General features: G+C 34.6%; 1 protein-coding gene and 1 long non-coding RNA gene across 10 annotated transcripts in view; one reads left to right on the forward strand and one right to left on the reverse strand.

The window, feature by feature from the left end:
* The window catches only part of LOC143656980 (uncharacterized), a 131,690-nt gene that overhangs the window by 60,968 nt on the left and 52,194 nt on the right, over nt 1–18,528 (forward strand). Inside the window, exons 1-3 of one of the 6 annotated variants that reach the window (XR_013162671.1) lie at nt 10,675–11,111; nt 14,196–14,256; nt 17,665–17,777. This is a non-coding gene — a long non-coding RNA (uncharacterized LOC143656980). Of the gene's footprint in view, nt 1–10,674; nt 11,112–14,195; nt 14,257–17,664; nt 17,778–18,528 lie in introns of those variants that run through there. The other 5 variants (XR_013162670.1, XR_013162669.1, XR_013162667.1 and 2 more) reach the window with 5 other exon arrangements.
* Nucleotides 308–18,528, reverse strand: part of PTPRG (protein tyrosine phosphatase receptor type G) — a 730,904-nt gene continuing 712,683 nt past the window's right edge. For all 4 annotated transcript variants that reach the window (XM_077128810.1, XM_077128809.1, XM_077128808.1 and 1 more), the window contains 6 exons: nt 17,621–17,697; nt 16,995–17,123; nt 11,915–12,061; nt 11,043–11,185; nt 5,391–5,526; nt 308–4,809 (listed from right to left, as the gene is read on the reverse strand). In XM_077128810.1, the coding sequence (XP_076984925.1) occupies nt 4,663–4,809; nt 5,391–5,526; nt 11,043–11,185; nt 11,915–12,061; nt 16,995–17,123; nt 17,621–17,697 (779 nt within the window). In that variant the 3' untranslated portion in view covers nt 308–4,662. The remainder of the gene's footprint in view (nt 4,810–5,390; nt 5,527–11,042; nt 11,186–11,914; nt 12,062–16,994; nt 17,124–17,620; nt 17,698–18,528) is intronic.

Consider the following 18,528-nt stretch of genomic DNA (forward strand, 5'->3'; position numbering starts at 1 on the left):
AAGGTAATAGTGGAACAAAGTTGCCGAGTTCTGGCCCAGTTTACCCTTCTGTAGAGATGTTAAAATTCTTTGTTAAGTAGAAGCAATTGTGACCCTACATATATTTCATAGATTCTCCAAAAATTTTGTCAGGATATATCCTTCATTTTGGTATGCTGCCTGTATAAAGATTCATTCTAACATTCATTTGACTACCATGAAAACTAAGTTTGGGAGTTTGTGGGCATAAATATGATCTATTAAGGGAGACTACTAACTGATTTTATTGGATATAAACATTTTCATAGAAATGCCCAACACTAATGAATACATCAAAAACCATACTTTATTTTATGTATAGCAATACAATTTACATATTAAATAACACTATAATAGAATGATTTGATATAATTTTAAACAGAAGAAAAAAGGGAAAAATTTCAGGTTACAAAATCCCTCCCCCCCAAACAAATAAAAAAAAAACCACTTTTCCCAAATAGGTCAATGTGACAATGTTTTCAGTGATTAATTATGTTTAATTTCTATTGCACAAATGATCAATGAAATTAAAAAGAAAGCCTGACTCACAATCACTGCCTCAAAGAAATAACACATTGGATTATTTTGGAATGCAAAGATGGTTCTTGCTATTTCAATACACAGAAAGTTGAATTCACATATCCACCACAAAACAAAACAAAACAAAACTATGACGGAGTTGAAACTAGAAAAAAATTAGCTTTATATGAAAATATAAAATTCTATGATTATATACCATAGATACAAAGTTCCCAGAAGATGCTTATCCAAGCAACAAAATATTTACAATTTTAATGATTTTAGCTATTCAAAATGAAGCAAAGAAACATGAGTTAACAACATGAAGGCTGAGTTCTTTAGAAACAATGGCTGCTTGCTAGTTTCAAATGACCTAACAAAGGAGTCACTACCCCAAATGTTGGAGAGTTGCGACATTTTATAAAATTGACTGTCTCCTTTTCTGGAGATGTTTATTTCTTAAAACTCAAGATATTTTTCTTGAAATTAATTATCCTCTGTAGAAAATGCTTCCCTTTGCAAATATTTAACAAAAATACTAAAAACAGTTTAACAGCTAAGACAAAGTAGAGGCCAAATATCATTATTACAATTCCTTCCTATTGTAGCATGCCTTCTTTCTAGAGATAAGTTAAGCCAATATTGCGTGTTAAATGGCAACTAAGGGAAAGCGCAAAGGGTTAAGTGAAATAATCGCTAAAAAAAAAAGCAGGCATTTTTCCTTCATATAAAAATTCACTGGCACCATTTGAACATAAACTTAGAACACAGGAGTTGAAAATGCATTTTTCGGTATAACTGCTAAATTCTTAAGACAAACTACACTTTATTATTTCTTAAATTATGATGAGTTTGGGTCTCTTTTATTTTTTGCTTAGAATTAGTAATATGTTTCTTTGGTAAATTGGTATCTATTTTTTATCTTTTTTTAAATATAGTATATATGCACTTAAAAATTCATAACAAGGCAGTTGTGCTGTGTCATTATAAAATAATTAAGGTTACTTGTTTATTTCAATGTCACTCTGGGCTAAGAACTCCAACAGCCAGAACTTTTTAACATCATAACCTTTCGCTGACCTCACTGGACTCTTCGGCTCAAACTGGACTCTAAAAGCTCCAAAACATAAAAATTGGGAAAACCAGTTAACTATCTTATTCTTCTCAAAATTTAGATTAACTTTTTAATATGTAAAAGCAGGTATCATGGTTTTTTAATGCAAGAAAGAGTTCTCCTGATGGCAATAAGGTGTCTTTTCTCTGATGTCCAGCATGGCCACTTGGTCTGATCACTGCAGTTTAATTTTGTATGATGTGTGCCTTCTGTTTACCTACAGCTAAATTCATATACATAGGAAGCTTATTTTATCTAAAAACACACATTAGTTTACAATAGCTACTTCCTTTCCCCCTGAGTGCAAGTGGTAATAACCTTATTATTATGTAGCTAAGCAATGTCTTTATGTCTCAAAGAAAACATCTCTTTGAAACTCTTTGCTTCTGGAAAGATGCAAGCATATTTTTGCCAGTAATGAATGAAGAATGATAGTGAGGATACACTCTGTGGTGAAAGTGAGGAACTGCTGAATTTAACTATCCTCAGTATAGTGTGTTTGGACCACTGTGGCAAGAAGGGCAAAGAGCAATTGCTCATAGTTCAGTGGGTCAGGATCTGTAGACTTTGGTTCAAGCCTGCTATAGATACATAACTGCTCACGGAGAACTTCTAAATGATACTTATGATGTTTCTAATCTACTTACTATCTCTTTTGTCAGGATTCTGATACCCATGTAAAAGATAGTCACTGTATTGTTTTGGAAGGTATGCACATCCATGCATTTAGCCCTCTGTAAATAGTACAGAAGAGAATACTTGCTATTTATCTTCTACTCAATGTTTAGTTTTATTATGAAAAAAAAAATGAGAATGATCATGAACCCCAATTCTAACATTGCTTCTGAAAGTGAAGCCCCTGTGCCATCTACTGTAGTGAGTTGGCACACATCGGTACTCTATACAACTGAAATAACCTATTCAGTTGACTAAAAACCTTTTCAATTGACTAAAAAACTTTTGCCTTGATCTGAAACTTTTCCTTTCCTGATTCCCCACCAGTTCTCTGGGAATTGTAGTGTTCCTGTTCAGTGTTAGAGCTTCCTTGTGGGTCACCGCTAGTAGGAGCAGAGGGGCTGTAAAGCTGTCTGTGCTATCTAGCATATACAACTTAGCAGATTTTGTTCAACTGAACAGTTTTCTCAAGCCCAGCCTACAAAGTTCTTGAAAGCCATTAGACTATTCTGTGTTGTTGAATCTATGTGATGAAAAGATTAGATCAACTGGGGCAAGTTGTGTATTTCATGCAAACTCCATTGATCTGGTCTATGCATTTAAACTCTTGTACTCGGCCTGCAGCCTCTCTCTCATTAGCAGCTTTGGTCCTCCAGCACCACGCGGACAAATTTCAGATAATGCTAACTCAGGACACAGATAATCTCAGTGCTGATTATTATTACTATTCTAATGCCTACCCAGGTAATATGATAGAGTCAGTGGCCTACTTGTTGATGCTCAGTAGGGTACCATTAAGATGTAAAATGGCAAAAAATTAACAAGAACAGTGTTTGGTTTAATTTTTATATTAACAGGGCCAGTTCATTTGCTGATTATTTCACTTCTGACAGAAGCTGTCTCTTCAAAGCAAAAATGCAATAGAAGAAACAGATCTCAGTAAGTAGTTTATTTTTCTAACAAACTACTGAATTGTCTTATTAATGCTCCTTACTTTCCCTTTATGTACTGCAGGGTAAATATGGCTTGAGAGGCTGGAGCAAATATCTTCCTTAGGCTCAGTGTAATGATTATTAAGCCTCTTTTACTGAGACGTCTCTGTTCTTGAGGTTAAACTGTACAAAAGTGTACAAAAGCAGTCTCTCTCTTTTAAAACTACTTGAAAATGTAGATACCACCTTTTCTTCAAGATTCTAATTTTCTCTCTTCAAATCAGATGTATCTATGTGTGGGAGTTGAGATTGTGCCAAGATTTTTGCTAATGCAGTATTTTCAATTTAATCGTAAGAGTACATGTGATTAAGAGAGTTACCGTGAAACATTTGGCAACAAAGTTAAGAGTATTAGCTATATAGGTAGCCTTTATTAGATTGCTATATGATTTTTTTTTAGAAGACTAGTTTCAAAATTACACCCCTGCACAAATTTTCATTCTACCTACTGTGAGGTATGGTATTATAAATGAAGAAGCAGTAATGAAGAGTAACTACGAGTTGTTTCCTAGCTGAGTTGTGTAAAATATTGCCGTCTTGCTATTGTAAAAGATAGCCCTGATTTTAAAGCATAGCTTTTTCAGAGTCAAAATGGAAATAACACACACTGTCCACATAGCTACTGTGAAAACTGTAATACAGAGTTATCCTTTATTTTGACACAGTTGGGAATTTTTTAGCTGTAAAAATAACCACGTAACTAATAAGTTATGTTCACACAAAGCAACTCTTGTGCCTTCTAATTTCTAAATTAGATATCTAATGGATATCTCAACCATCATTAATGGAACTGTTTCAAGGCCATGAGGTTGATAAACCCTCCTAATAGCTCCCAACAGCCTGCTGTTCTGTGAAAGAAAACAATGCTCATCCACTCCATTAAAATACAGAAGGCATACAATATTTAACAAGGCCTAAAAAAATAGGAGAGGAGACTGGAGAAAAGTAGAATGCAACTGCTTTAGCAATAATAATAATAATAATAAAAAAATCAAGATTCGCTGTCATAACAAAGACCTCCACTGTACTACTGAATTAAAAAGTAGCATGTATGTTGTCATGGAATGTCACATCAGGGTTTGCTTTAGTATTAGATTATAGGCAGTAACACTGATCATATAGTGCAAACTAGGTAAAATTGCGTTTCACTGTGAAATGAACAGAGGTGCAAATGCTCAGTAGGATACCATTAAGACATAAAATGGCAAAAAATAAATATCAAAACTTTTATCAGTGTAAAAAAGTAACCGGGTTATTGTATAACCTAGAGTCTGGCAAAAAGGCCTCAAAAAAGTTCTCAGTCTTCAGAAGTTTTACAAATTAAGTGCCCTTTCTGGATTCCGATCACACTAGAGATTCCATGCTCTCAGCAGGGTCTGATTCATCTGCAATTAGAACAGCACCATTTTTGTCTACTGTCATGGGACCATTTCCATTTTCTTTAGTGCTGACCAAGCTGAGCATTGCTTTATAGACAAACTGATATTGTTCCTAAAAAAACAAGAGAAAGACAGTTATAGTCTACCCCAAACCAAAGATAAGCTAAAGTCATTTCATCTAAATTGGGAATAACAATTACACTTTGTGAAAGGCATGCTAGAGAAACAGGATTATGCATTTATATTACCCAAGAAACTTTTTTTAATCACTTGAATCTTTTACATTAAAGACCTATATCATCTTCACGTTCTTTTGAGCACTTTTGGCTTGGAACTAATTCTTGATGTTAATACTTAAGTTAATGGAAAATCCATATCTTATAACTAGAGAATACTATACTCAAAGTAGTTTCTCAACCTTGGCACTACTGACATTCTGGGCCAGATCATTCTTTGTTGGGAGATTTGATCTCTATGTCGTAGGATGTTTAGCAAAATCCCTGATTTCTACCCATTAGATACTGGTAGTACCTGCCCTAGTCCTGGTTCTAACAACCAAAAAACAAAACAAAACAAAAACCCAAGCTCCAGACATTATTAATATTCCCTGGGGACAAAACATCCCCAGTTGAGAATCACAGCTCTAAAGTGTGAGTTCAAGTTTCATTCCTCACAACTAAGCAAACGACTTACAATGTCTGTGAATACTCCAGGCCTCATAAGATTGATCATTTTTGCAACCTGGAAAACATCCACAGCATTTTCATTCTCCAGTTGCTGGGACAAGGTGGTAAGGGCACATAACATTCCTGCTGAAACTGCTCCATACCTGGGGGAAGGAAAAACAGTTTTTTCAACAGCCCAAACAACTAAAGTGAACTTAGAAGCCATCAAGAATAAAACTGGAAATATATAGCAGAGAAATTTCAAAATGAATTTCATTACTTAATAATTATTTTTGGCACTGAAATGGAACTTTTCAAATGTGAGTACATTCTATGAAAATGTTTGGAGAAATAAATATGGTTCTCTTTGCCTCACAAAGGAACTTTAGAAGGAGTAAGAGACTTTTTCATCAGGCCTGGTTGGCAACTCCAGTTTTCGCATGTATCTGTAATGGGCACGTAGTTCTCATTTTAGAGATGAGAAAACAGAGCAATTAAATGAATTGTTGATGGTTGGTGATAGAAATGAGACTAGAATTCAAATCTCTTGTGCTCAGTGTTCTTTAAAAAAAAGTACTAAATATTCAGTTCTTGAATTCATTCTTCTCTTTAAAAAAATTAGATATCTTGAATCTTGTTACAAGTAAGACCAAAGTCCTCTTTAACCATCACCCCAACTTTAGAGATAACCTATCTAAAGGTAAAAATTGTTAGAAACTTAGGTATGACCTTCCAGACTCAGGTATAACTCATTAGTCTATCTGCTGAATGCCTACCAAGTAGTTGGATTAACTCATCTTCCTACTGATAGACACTTAGCTTGCTGTATCTTATACATGTCAGCAAGGTACCACCAGTAGAATAGCTAGATCATAGGTATGCCCATTTTAAGTCTTAAAGCTATTGCCAAAATTTTTTACCATTGGCTGATAGCTGTTCATACTCCAGCCAGCACATGAGTATATTTCTGCTCATTTTAAGCTTTAAATGTTTTTGCAATTTAATGGGTGAGAAATGATATCTTAGTGTTGTTTAATTTGCATTTCCTTAGTTACCAGGGAGACTGTTTATAGACCATATATATTTCCTCTTCTTAAATTGCCTATTAATATACTTTGGCTACTTTTTTTTTTTACTAGAATCATCTCTTTCAAATGGATTTGTAGGAGTTACTTTATATTGTCCATAGTAGTTGTTGCAAGTTGTTTTTCCAATCTGGCTCCTCTTAACACTGTTCATGGTAGTTTTTGTTAAACTAATGTATAGATCAGATGCAATCAAAGATATCAACTTTTTTTTACTTTTTGGCTTGTAAAAAAATTCTTGCTGAGGAATGCTATCTCTAGCCCAGCATTTTAAAGATATTCTCCTGTGTTTTATTCATCTGAATTTTATTCTTATTTTGATATAAGAGGTTTAGTTATTTTTCCAATAACTAATTTTATTGACATTTCTTACTGAAGAGTTTGATCTTCCCCCATTTCTTTGAACTGCCCCTTTATTATATACTAAATTCCCATACATAGAAAGGCCTGTTTCTGAACTCTCTGTTTTGGAGCATTAATCTGGTTGTCTGTTTTTTGTACCTTCCCACAATTGTCTTTGCTGTTTCCAAATTTATTGTTTCATAGTAATTTTGAAATCAGCTTGTCAAGAAACTCAAAAGATTGTTGGGGGTTTGATTAGATTGTACTGAAAATATAGGTGGATATGAGGAAATTAATATCTTTTCAATTTTGAGTGCTTCTTTCCATAAACATGATGCATTTTCTCCATTTATTTAGGTCTTTTGTAGTTTTTAATTAAGTTCTATAGTTTTCTTCAAAGATTTTGCTGATATCATTTTAGAGTGATTCCTAGATACTTTAGAGTTTCTGATACTTCTAAAAACAGCCTCTTCTGGATATGTCAACTGAAACCAAGCAGAAAATGTCATAAGAAGCTATCGATTTTCACATGATGAACTTGTTATCCGCCACGGAGCTGAACTCTTTTAAGTTCTAATAGTTGGTGGATTCTCTTGGTGGTTGGCCACATCTTATCTGTCAATAACACCAGCTTTGACATTTTATAGAAATTTAAATCCATACATCTAGAATTACCTGTAAATAATTCAAGAATTTAAGAGATAGCCAAAATAGAAATTACAAAATACTTAAAAACTTAACGTTGATGAAGGTACTACAATTTCAAACCCTGTTGGTTTTTTGTTTTTTCCTGCATTGGATAGGACCGCAGCAATAGTTTTGATTACTAGCATTGAGAACAGTTATCTATGTTGCATTCTTTAATGGTAAAGCTAAAGTTTGCAATAACAGTAATAAGTTTTTTGATAAATAACATTTATCAAGTTAAAGAGGTTACTTTCTATTTTTAGTTTAAGATTTACTTTTTTGTCATAAATGGGTTTTATTATTATTTTTTTTGCATGGGCAGGCACTGGGAAGTGAACTGGGTTTTATTTTATTGCATGCTTTTCCAACCTCTATTAATCTTTATAAAATTACTTTAATAATGCCCTGAATTCATAGATTTTTTTTGGTAAGATTTAACCAGTTCTATATTCCAATGATATATCTTTCTTTTTTATGATCTATAATTCATATATAACACACTGGGTTTTATTTACAGTATTTTATTCAGGATCTTTGTATCCATATCCAGTAAATGAGACTGGCCTATATTTTTTCCATTCTGGTTGCTAGCCTTGCATAGTTTTTGTATTAAAGTTATGTTAAATCTGTTCTCTGTGTGTTATTGTTGAAATGTAGCCTAGTCAGGACTTGACAAGCTCTAACAGTTTGAGAACTTATCTTTTATGCTCTTCTTATTGATCACTAACTTAACTGTATTTCTGTCATTGAGTGCTAGGCTCTCTTCGAGGTGTTTTTACATGCACTAACTTATTTCATTCTTACAATAACCCTATGGTGTAGGTACTAGTATCATCATCCCCATTTTGAGGTTGAAGAAACAGAGATATATTCAAGTAAAGTAACTAACTGGCCAGGTTCTCAAGGCTGTGAGAATAAAGCTCACTTTTGAGGTTATATATGTAAATGGCTTAGAACAAAGCATAGTATATACCCATGTGTTCAAAAATGTTATTTATTGCACTCATTATCTAGGTTCAAAAATTATGTGTATAAAACTCTAAAGGAAAAGGACTTAAAAAAATAAACAATATAATTAGACCTAAGCAAATTAACAGTTCTCTTAAATGTTTTTAATGTATCTACAGAGGAATGGTAGATTTTTTTCTTCCCAGTGTTACTGCATGACTTTTCTAATGTTTTTTTGTTTTATTTTTCTAATATTTTTGTTCTTACTTTTCAAAGCTGTATCTTTTTTTTAACTAGACTTTATTTATTGATTAATTTTACTATGTCTTCCCTGCCCCCATTTGATTACTGTTTCTCTTTAACTTCAGAATTCCTTGTACTTTTTGTCAGTTTATCTTGTTCTTTTTCTGGCTTCTTGAGTTGAAAGCTTAGTTTATTTTTAATCTTTTCTGTAATATTTGTAGTCAAGACTATACATTTTTTTCTCTGAGTATAGTTTGGTCTGCATCCCAGTAGGTGTCGAAATGTAGTACCTTCATCATCATTAAGTTTTTAAGTATTTTGTAATTTCTGTTTTGGTTAATGCTTTAAACCAATGAATTATTTACAATAAATTCTAGATGTAAAGATTTAAGTTTCTATAAAATTTCAATGAAATATTGTTGGTTCTAATAGTGCATTGTAATAGATGAACAAGACTTTGCATGGTATCAGTTTTCTTGGAATGTACTGAAATTACAATTATGGCCAATTTATGTAAATAAATCATTTGTATTTGAAGAGACTATATAGTCCCTCTTGGGTGCAGACTTCTATATATCACTAGGCTTATTAATTTAGGCATTTGTTCAACCATGTCCTGGTCATTCAGTTTAAGAACTCATCCCTGTACTCAGTTTGTAGAAAATTGCAGCTATTATTTCTCCCTCTTCCATCTTTCATTCCCCATGGACCACTTTTTAAACATTTGTTAGAACTTTTTGTATTTCAGGCTTGTTCATTACTAGCCCATCTCTGAAGATTTATATTTTTCCATTTCTTAAATTCTAATTGGTTCCTGTTTCATGATACATGCTCTTAATTCATTTCATAAAGGCTTCCTTTCAATCTCTGTGCATATTGTTTTAAAATGTGTTGTTTTTCCAACTAATAACAGTGGGAATATACTGGTTTAACGTATGGGCTCTGGGATCATGCGGATCAGGTTTGATTACTGGCTCTGACCAGTGCCAGCTTCCTGGATGTGCCTCCTGTGCAGTCAGAGGGGTCCCATTCTTGCTTGAATACACTTCTGTTTTCATCTGGAAATTCTTATTAATTTTTTAACACAGGGCCCCATGTTTTCATTTTGCTCTGGCCTCCTCAAATTATGCAGTCAGTCCTGGCTCTGATTCTAACTATATGTGTACACAGGTCCTAAGCAAGTTACTTAACTTCACCGTGCCTCCTTGTTCATATGTGAAGTGAGGATGCTAAAATTATCTTCCGGTTACTTTGAGACTATGCTATTAAAAACTTCTGGGTGTCTGTCACATTTCCAGGCATCTTAGCATGCTATATAACTAAAGCCTGAAGTACCATGTTTTTCAAATCCCACATTAAGAGTCAGACAACATTTTTAAAGAGTCACTGTTTCCTAGGAAAGATCACAGAACTGAAAAGCAGCCAAAGTAATACTTCTTTTGTAATATTATCTGAGCTGAAGGTACCCATCGAGAGATTGTGTACCTCATGTTAAAAACAAAAGACTTAACAGTAAACTTTACTTTCAAAATTTATTAATATCTTATGCTACTAAATATAATAAAAACAATGGATGGATTGAGAATCTGCTGATGAAGGGAGCTAAAAGACTAAAAGAAACACGATTTATAAAATAAAGGCTATAAAGGACTGTAACGATTTATAACGGCTAATGAGATTCTCAACGATCTAGAGTTACACTACTGATTCACAGATTGACCCCAACCATGAATTTTCACGTCAAATATCCATACACTATAAGATAAATTTAGAACATTCTCCCTTCATTTAAGTAGAAAGGGCTAGTTTTGACTAACACCTCTGACACTTAGAAGTTCTGTGATCAGGGGCAAATTATTTATTCTCTTTGAGTTTCAGATTCTTTACCTTTCAACCCCAAAAGGCAATTCTGTAAACTTTATAAAACACTAAACTCTAAATATTATCATTAGTAATAGTAGCTTCATGCCTACTAACCAATGAAAGCATATTTTAAAAGGTTTCTTTCCTTTTCCTTAAAAGTGTTTGTTGAAATTCAGTCTAAGGATTCTAAAATAAATTCAACTATTTAATATGTGTTGGTGAAACGTAAAACCTCACAGAGCATGCAAACCTACTTTTATAGACTAAAGATACACCCCACTTTCCAGAATGTACAATAAGAGAACCTGGAGCCTTGGGAGTATTTACACAACATATTAGAATGTAAACAGAATGACAACATTCCATGCACCTACACGTTAGGAATAAGAAAGAATTCTCACAAGCTGAGAGAGAGGGGTAGATTTTATTAATTCCTTCTTCCCTTTCTTCTACTGTATAGCAATTCAACAAGAAAAATGTCTGTACTTTAAAATTAAGAAGCAGATACATACTCATCATGAACAATGGTGGGACCGTCTCTTGTTAAGGCCTCTTCCTTGATGACGTTGATAAGTTCAAAGGTACTGCTGATGGGGGCATCTGGGTTAGGCCATTTGGGACACTGAAAGTGCCGAACTTCTAGGACATAGTCATCCTGTAACCAATGAACACGAGTCACATTCCATCCTTTATTTCATTATATCTACAGTCTAGTAACCATATCTTGCTTCTGAGGAAGTATATTTGAAGAATGCCAAATTAACTAAACTGTAGCTGGAAAGAAGTAAAATACTAGGAAGTCTGTGTGCCATTAAAAAAATGAGTAGGTTATGGGGGTGAAACAACAGAATCCCACATTGTTTAGGCAAAAAATTTCAAGTGATGGTAGATTATAAGAGGCCTTATGTCTTGATATGTCTTTTCGGCTATAAAATGAAAGGTGTGTGGTGGGGGAGGGTTGGGAACAAGGAAGAGATTAAGAGATCATCATTTAAATTACTGTATAAGAAGGCCCCACTCTTACGCAACCATAGGAAGGCAGTTATGACACATCAAAATGTTTACTTAAAAATAATCATATTATTATCTCTGTATCACATTTCAAGGCTTACATTTCTGAGGGCAAAGAAAATATTGAGCTCTGGTATATTGTTTTTATAGTTAGGTCAACAGACTTAATGGTATGGCTGCTGAATCAGAAACATTTTTCCAGCTAGAAAAAGCAGATATTTGAAGGAAGAAAAAAGGGAAACATACATATTTAAAATTAAGTCTTACTCAAATGCCTGGGCCTATCTTAAGAGTGGTAAATTACTTCATCCTCTTAGGAGGATGATCCAGGGCCCAAGTATGGTTATTGCTGAAGAACTGAGGTTTAGATTACCTGTGTAGCTTCAAGAATAAAGTCATGGATGATGATCTGTTCTTCATTAGAGAGGCACAGTCTGTCTTTGCTGATAAGCGTGACAGTAAAGGCCTCACAGTTCATGGATTCTTCTCGACTTGGCCAGTACACAAACTCATCTTCTGCCTGTGAGAACCAAAGGAAAAAAATTCCTGTGTAGTGGCTGAATTTTCTTGCAAAATGATTTCTTATATTTGCCATTTTCCATACCTGTCAAGTCGTCTTTTAAATTAGGTTCAGAGAATTATATCCCCCTGGAATCATGCTGCGTTCAATGGTTATTTATTCTTTTGTAAAATATACCTAATAATAATGTAATGCCTGGATATATCCCAGAGTATACTAAGCAGATAGTTAAAAAGTATTGGCAAAGTCCCTGGAGGGATGGGAGAAAGAAATGGAACTATTAAACTTTACCATGGAGGAAACTGCTGATACTGTGTCAAACATCAGGGACACCCAAATCAGTAGGTCAGGCCCTTGATCTTGAGGCTTATTCTTGTGAAGCTTATTTATAGTGGAGAAGCTTAGCCCACTTATAGGTATTTCTAAGAGTTATCTACAGAGTACCTCTTTTGTTGCTTAGATGTGGCCTCTCTCTCTCTAAGCCCAAATCTACAAGTGAAGTCATTGCCCTGCCCCCTTCGACCTGACATCCAGGGGTGAAAGTCTCCCTGGCAACATGGGAGATAACTCCCAGGGATGAGCCTGGTTGTGGCACTGTGGGATTGACAATTCCAACCTGACCAAAAGGGGGAAAGAACTGTAACAAATAAGGTATCAGTGGCTGAGAGAGTTTAAATCGAGTTGAGAGGTGACTCTGGAGGTTGCTCTTAAGCATGATTCAGTCAGACATTGCCACCTATCATAACCTGCCAAACCCCAACCAAAACCATTCCTTCCAATCTTGAACAACACCTAGGGCATTATATAAGATACTACAAATGTTCTATGCACTAGAGTAACTTTCCAGAAATCTACAACCTCCAGACTGGTCCATGAGCCAGATAAATCCTGAAATGCTGAGGGACCAACCTCTCCAGCACATCAACTAGTTCCATCCCCTTAACTCATATTATCGACAGCCCCTTCCAACATGAAAAAGCTAGAATGGGCATAGCCCAAATACCCCTAAAGAGTGGGAGAAAGATTCAAGTTGATGGTGGAGTTATACAGGAAGGTAGGATTTAACAAATGAGTATGACTGCTGAGTCATTATATTGGTATTTCTTTAAGGTCTCCAGTGTCCTGGAACAACTAGTAGTAAAAAACTAAAATTGTGGAATTGTAACCCATACCAAACTCTGAATTCTGTTCTACAACTAATTGTCACGGTGTGCTTTGAAATTTACTGTTTCGTATATATATGAATATGTATCAATAAAATTGCATTAAAATATATATATATATTTATTATATATATTTAAGGCAAAAGATTTATATGATCTGAAGAGAAACCAGAGTATGTGTGTGTCTGTGTGGTGTATATATATATATATATTTAATACTATTTAATATTTAATGATAATATCCAGTTCCTAGAATCTGACATTTAGGGTGAAAAAAAAAAAAAAAAGTAAAAGTTCAAAAGTGCTGCCAAAGAAATGCCTACAACTGGATTTTATTAAACATGGTACCTATAAGAAAAATACAGCCAATGTCTTGTTTCCAGAGAACCAACCTATGCTACAGATAACATGTGGAGAGAAGCTACAGATTTGAAATTTATCTACCAGTTAAGAAACCCATTTTTCCTAATTGGCTTTAATTGTATGAATTCAGAGCAGCCTTATCAATGATGCTAGACCAGAAAGGCCAGAGTTTTCCTATTGCGTCTGTTTTCAGAGGTAACAGGAAGTTAGAAAGTTAGAAAGATAAGAGATGCTAAAAAAATATTTCTCAGCAAGAATGCTATTGGCATTTCAGGAGGGACACTTCTTTGTTGTATTGAACTATGCCTGGTACCTGAACACTAAATACCTCATGTGTGCCATCTTTCCCTTTATAGGGGATGTTTTACCCCAGTTGAAAAGTATGCTGTATTCTAATCTTCATAGTAAAAAAGAAACAAGATCTAGTTAACTTTTAATCTGTTATTTCCCAATTGCCTAGGCAATCAAGACATGCCAACTATTATTTATGTAATATGTTACTAACAATTCTACAATTGATTAGTATTTAACAAGGGAATTTCATAAACATCCTATTTAATTTATATTATATAGTATTAAGATTGGGATTTTGATCTTTGTCTTTACAGATGAGGACACTGAGGCTGAGAGAGGTGTGTAAATTGTCAAAAACCACCCTGCTCGTGACTGGTAAGGGATAAGACCTTTTGGGAAAGAGGCAGTGCATGAATAAACACATTGGCTATAATTTGCTCTTTCAAGGAAAAATTAATTTGTCAAGGTTAGGTTTCAAGAGGTGATAACGTAGAAAGTCTTTCAGCCCTGAATCAGAACATTTAAATGTAGATCCATTTTAAGATTAAAAATAGATATCCAGGCTTGGTACTCGAATTCTATTCCTGAAAACTATGGAGGCCTACAAAAAAGTCAATTGCCGTGGAGGTTGGAGACTTGGTGATAAATATATCATGATGATGGATCCCCTGCCTCTTTTCCTAACGAGTTCAAATGACAGATTGTATGTACTGGCTATTTCCTGCAGTATATAGATTTCAATGGGCATTTTCCTGAAAATACTTAGCTACTGCCAGTGAAGTCAGAAATAATTCTGAATAATGTTCAAAACAAAGAAGGCTTTGTTTACTCTTATAGTGTTGCATTAGAAATGAGCCAACAGTCCAATAAGACTCATCACCCTTTCAAGTTTCAATATAGCTTATTGCCAAATACATTTTTATTTTTAAAGCTCAGCATACGGGGAGACAGATTAGCAATTGGGTTTAGTCTATACAAAAGAAGTCTGTAACTGTCGTGGGTTTTAATACATATTGGCTGAGGAAATAGAAGTAGGGCTCCTTCAACAGATATTACAGACATAAAGTAATGATGGACAGGGCCTCTAAATTTAACCAATATGAACAGATTAAACATTTCTTACTTCCCTGAAAGCAAAGGGTCGGGTTAAAAGAAGTTTAGGGTATAGGATTGGATGTGATCATGAATAAGGCTCTCGGTCCCTTAATTCTCATATCTGAAAAGTGGGAATCTAAAAATTATGATGATGATAACACGGACAGCAAATGATCTGATTATCCTAAAGGCTACCAAAGGGATTTTAGTTATGGTAGAAGCAAGGCAGAGAACAACTTTTGAACGAAGATGAATTAAGGAATAATTGTTCATCTCAAAACTCTTGAAACACTAATAAAAGTAAATGTTACCCATTTCATTCAACAGACACTATGGTCTCATGGTTATTTTGCTTACAAATATATTTATAGCTCAGAGATGTCTGGGTATTTATAATGGTGTTTTTTGAATCAGGAATCAGTGACATTTTGGCTACTTACAGAATTGTGGTCTCGTAAAGTTCTAGTAGAAATAATAAAACAGAAAAAAACTCCAGAGACCTTATCTTTAGGAAAAACTGTACAGTGAAGAATCCAACTTTACATACTTGAGCTGATGAAACACATGTATGCTGGACTCAAATCTGGCCTAGCCTCCCTAGGCCTCAGACAGACACTAGGATGACATATTCTAGGGCAGTTCCTGCATCCTCATTGTCTGCAGAAAATATATTGACTTATTTTGTCCAGTCTCCCACTGACTTCCCCATGCAAATGAGTTCCTGGGTAGGTGCTTTTTGGTGAGTGTCCTCTGTTAAGTGACAATAAAAAATACTGATTCATCCAACAAATGAACGTTTTAACAACCCTAAATGCCTCTAGTTTCCACATGCCAAAGAGAATAGACCCTGGTGCCAGCTAATTTGAAAATTTACACTCCAGCTTTTAGCTTAAGATTCTCAACTTTGTTGCCATTCGATCATACAGAAGCAGTCTTGGTATACTGAAGCTGGAGCAAAATACGACAAAGTGAAGAAGTTCCTACTGACTGGGCACACAGTCAAATGCATGTCATCAAGACTAGGGGTTCGATCACATGCTGTTCTTTCTTGATTAAAAACTCATTAATTTGACAATCCATGGAGGCAGATCCTTAGTATATAATTGTTTTTTTTGTTTTGACCTTGTGGGCTCAAATTTTAACGTAGCAATTTCTGAAGACACAACTAATTCTCAAACTTAAGCTTAAATGTTTGTGCTTATTTCATATGCATACTTATTTAATAAACTTCTCAGCCTTCTCTTATGTAGTCTAGAGACCTGAATAGAGGAGGATCAAGGGAGGAGAAAGAACCACTAACTTAATCATGATCTTAAAGAGGGTTGGCACAAAAATAGCCTTTGCTCATCTCCTTCCTGTGCAGTAGCTCTGACTTGCTTATGGGATGAGAACAAATATGATGCATTAACATTAGTATTTTTGATAGAAAATTATTTTTGTAGGGAAGCATTCCTGTGATGTGAAGTGAGACATACAGTAAAAATGATTACGAGCATGGGCTGTGGAGCCCGATGACAAAAGTTCATGAATTGGCTCCACTTATCTGTATGTGCCCTTGGGCAAGTTTCTTCCCTTAGTTTCCTCAGCTATTAAATGCGATGGCAATAACATTTATCTCATAAAGTTGTTCAAAGGATTAAATGAGCTAATCTATGCAGAGTAAACATACTTGAGGTTTACATACTCAATAAATGATAGCTGCTATTATCATTTATTTAGCAGAAGTGAAAAAGTATGTAAGAAACCAATCTAAAGTTATATATTATGAGGTAAGCCAAAGAACCCTTTTAAAAACCTTCTGTTGCAGTGCCATGTACAGTCCAATTGAGGGGTGACAGCACCAGCATCAGAGAATTAAGTAATGGAATGGAAAGGGGACAATAATTCTGACACTATGAAAGGAATTATATTCCTTCCCTAGCATATACACACACTATAGAACTGTGGGAAGGTACCCAAGTAATTTATGCTTATGGCCTCATGGACTCATTAATATATAGCAGATGTGCTTTACTTACCAAGCTCTGGTTGTCTGGCAGCATGACAATGATCTGTGCATTATGATCCCAAATCATTCGCCAGAAATCTTTCGTAGTATGTGGCAGAGGATGCTGGGTTATAATAAATTCATTGCTCCTATAATAGCCCTACAATTGGGAAGGAAAAAAAATTAGTGCCTGTAAGTATTTTATTCTTTGTGGTAATAAGGTATGTTCATGCAATAAAACAGCACTGTTTTGACCACACTAAAAGTAATTGAAAAGGGCATTTGCTACATTTGTCTAATTTTCAGATGTACTTCTGCTAACATGTAGACAATTTTCTCTCCATGTGCAATTCATTTCTAGTTACCTCTGCTATTTTTATTTAACAGTAACTTTAAAATTTACTCAAAGACTAGATGGGTGAAATTCACAATCAAATTAATTTCTTACAAAGCATTTTGCTTAATTTCAACATTTTTATACCCCCATTTGTTTAGGTGTCTTTTGTTAAAGGTTTCAAGATATGGAAATTTCTAATACTTTTTATATTTTACACATTGAGAGATTTGAAAAATAAAATCAGTCACAGAGGTGGTTTATCTGCTCTTTAGCACCTTTCAGTTTAATTGATTTTATTTATAATAACTGTTGACTCTCACCATGATATAAGAAGCATTAATGTAATCTGTTCCTTTCATTCCAGGCAATGGAGCAAGACCCACTCGAGCACGCTCAGCTATCATATAGAAAAAATAAAAACACCACATTTGCATTATTATACACACAGATCTAACCGAGCTGTCTGAGATTCACGTGGTGAGTAATATATCCCCTGGCTCCTCTTTCTTTTTAAGACTTACCTATGTTTTTCAACCAAGCTAACATGTTATCAGCTACAGCAGAATTTAACGTGAAATTTTGCTGCTCATTCTCAGAAGAGCACAGACATTGTAGGAATATAATTTTATTGTGGAAGAGGTTTTTACAACAGATCACTGACAGACTGCTGCGTGAAGAAATGATAGAGGGTTTCAGATTAATTCTTGACTTTGGCTTGATATTCCTACTTTTGTACTCTGCTCTTTTCCTAGCCCTTCTTATTATCTTCCCCCACCCATGAAGGAGTTAGAAAACAGTGGCCTTTTTCAGTAGAGATGATCTCTCTAATGATCACACCATAGCCTCTGATGGGGCCTGAGTTATAAGTGCAAAAGTTACCACCAACTAAGAGTGTCTTGAACTCAACAACCAGAATAATTTCATGATTTCACTTAGAATTGCACAGATGAATCCAGTATCCAGTAACAAGTGTTAACACTGCAGTAAAAACAGCTTAATTTTTTTTTAAGTTAAAATATTAGAAGCTTGTCTAATTCTTGAATTTGAAGGTAAACTGAAGCTATATTCGTGTCAGGCAGATGCACTGACTTGGTGGGACTGACAGCCACCTTTCCCAGTTTCCTTAGACTGCTTTAGGTGAACTGATTGTAATATCTCCCCTTGGAAATAGCTTCTTCTTTATACAATACACAAAATCCAATTTTAAAAATACTAATGCACTCAACTA

The sequence above is a fragment of the Tamandua tetradactyla genome, chromosome 15 (assembly GCF_023851605.1).
Source record: "Tamandua tetradactyla isolate mTamTet1 chromosome 15, mTamTet1.pri, whole genome shotgun sequence".
In the NCBI taxonomy this organism is placed as follows: domain Eukaryota; kingdom Metazoa; phylum Chordata; class Mammalia; order Pilosa; family Myrmecophagidae; genus Tamandua; species Tamandua tetradactyla.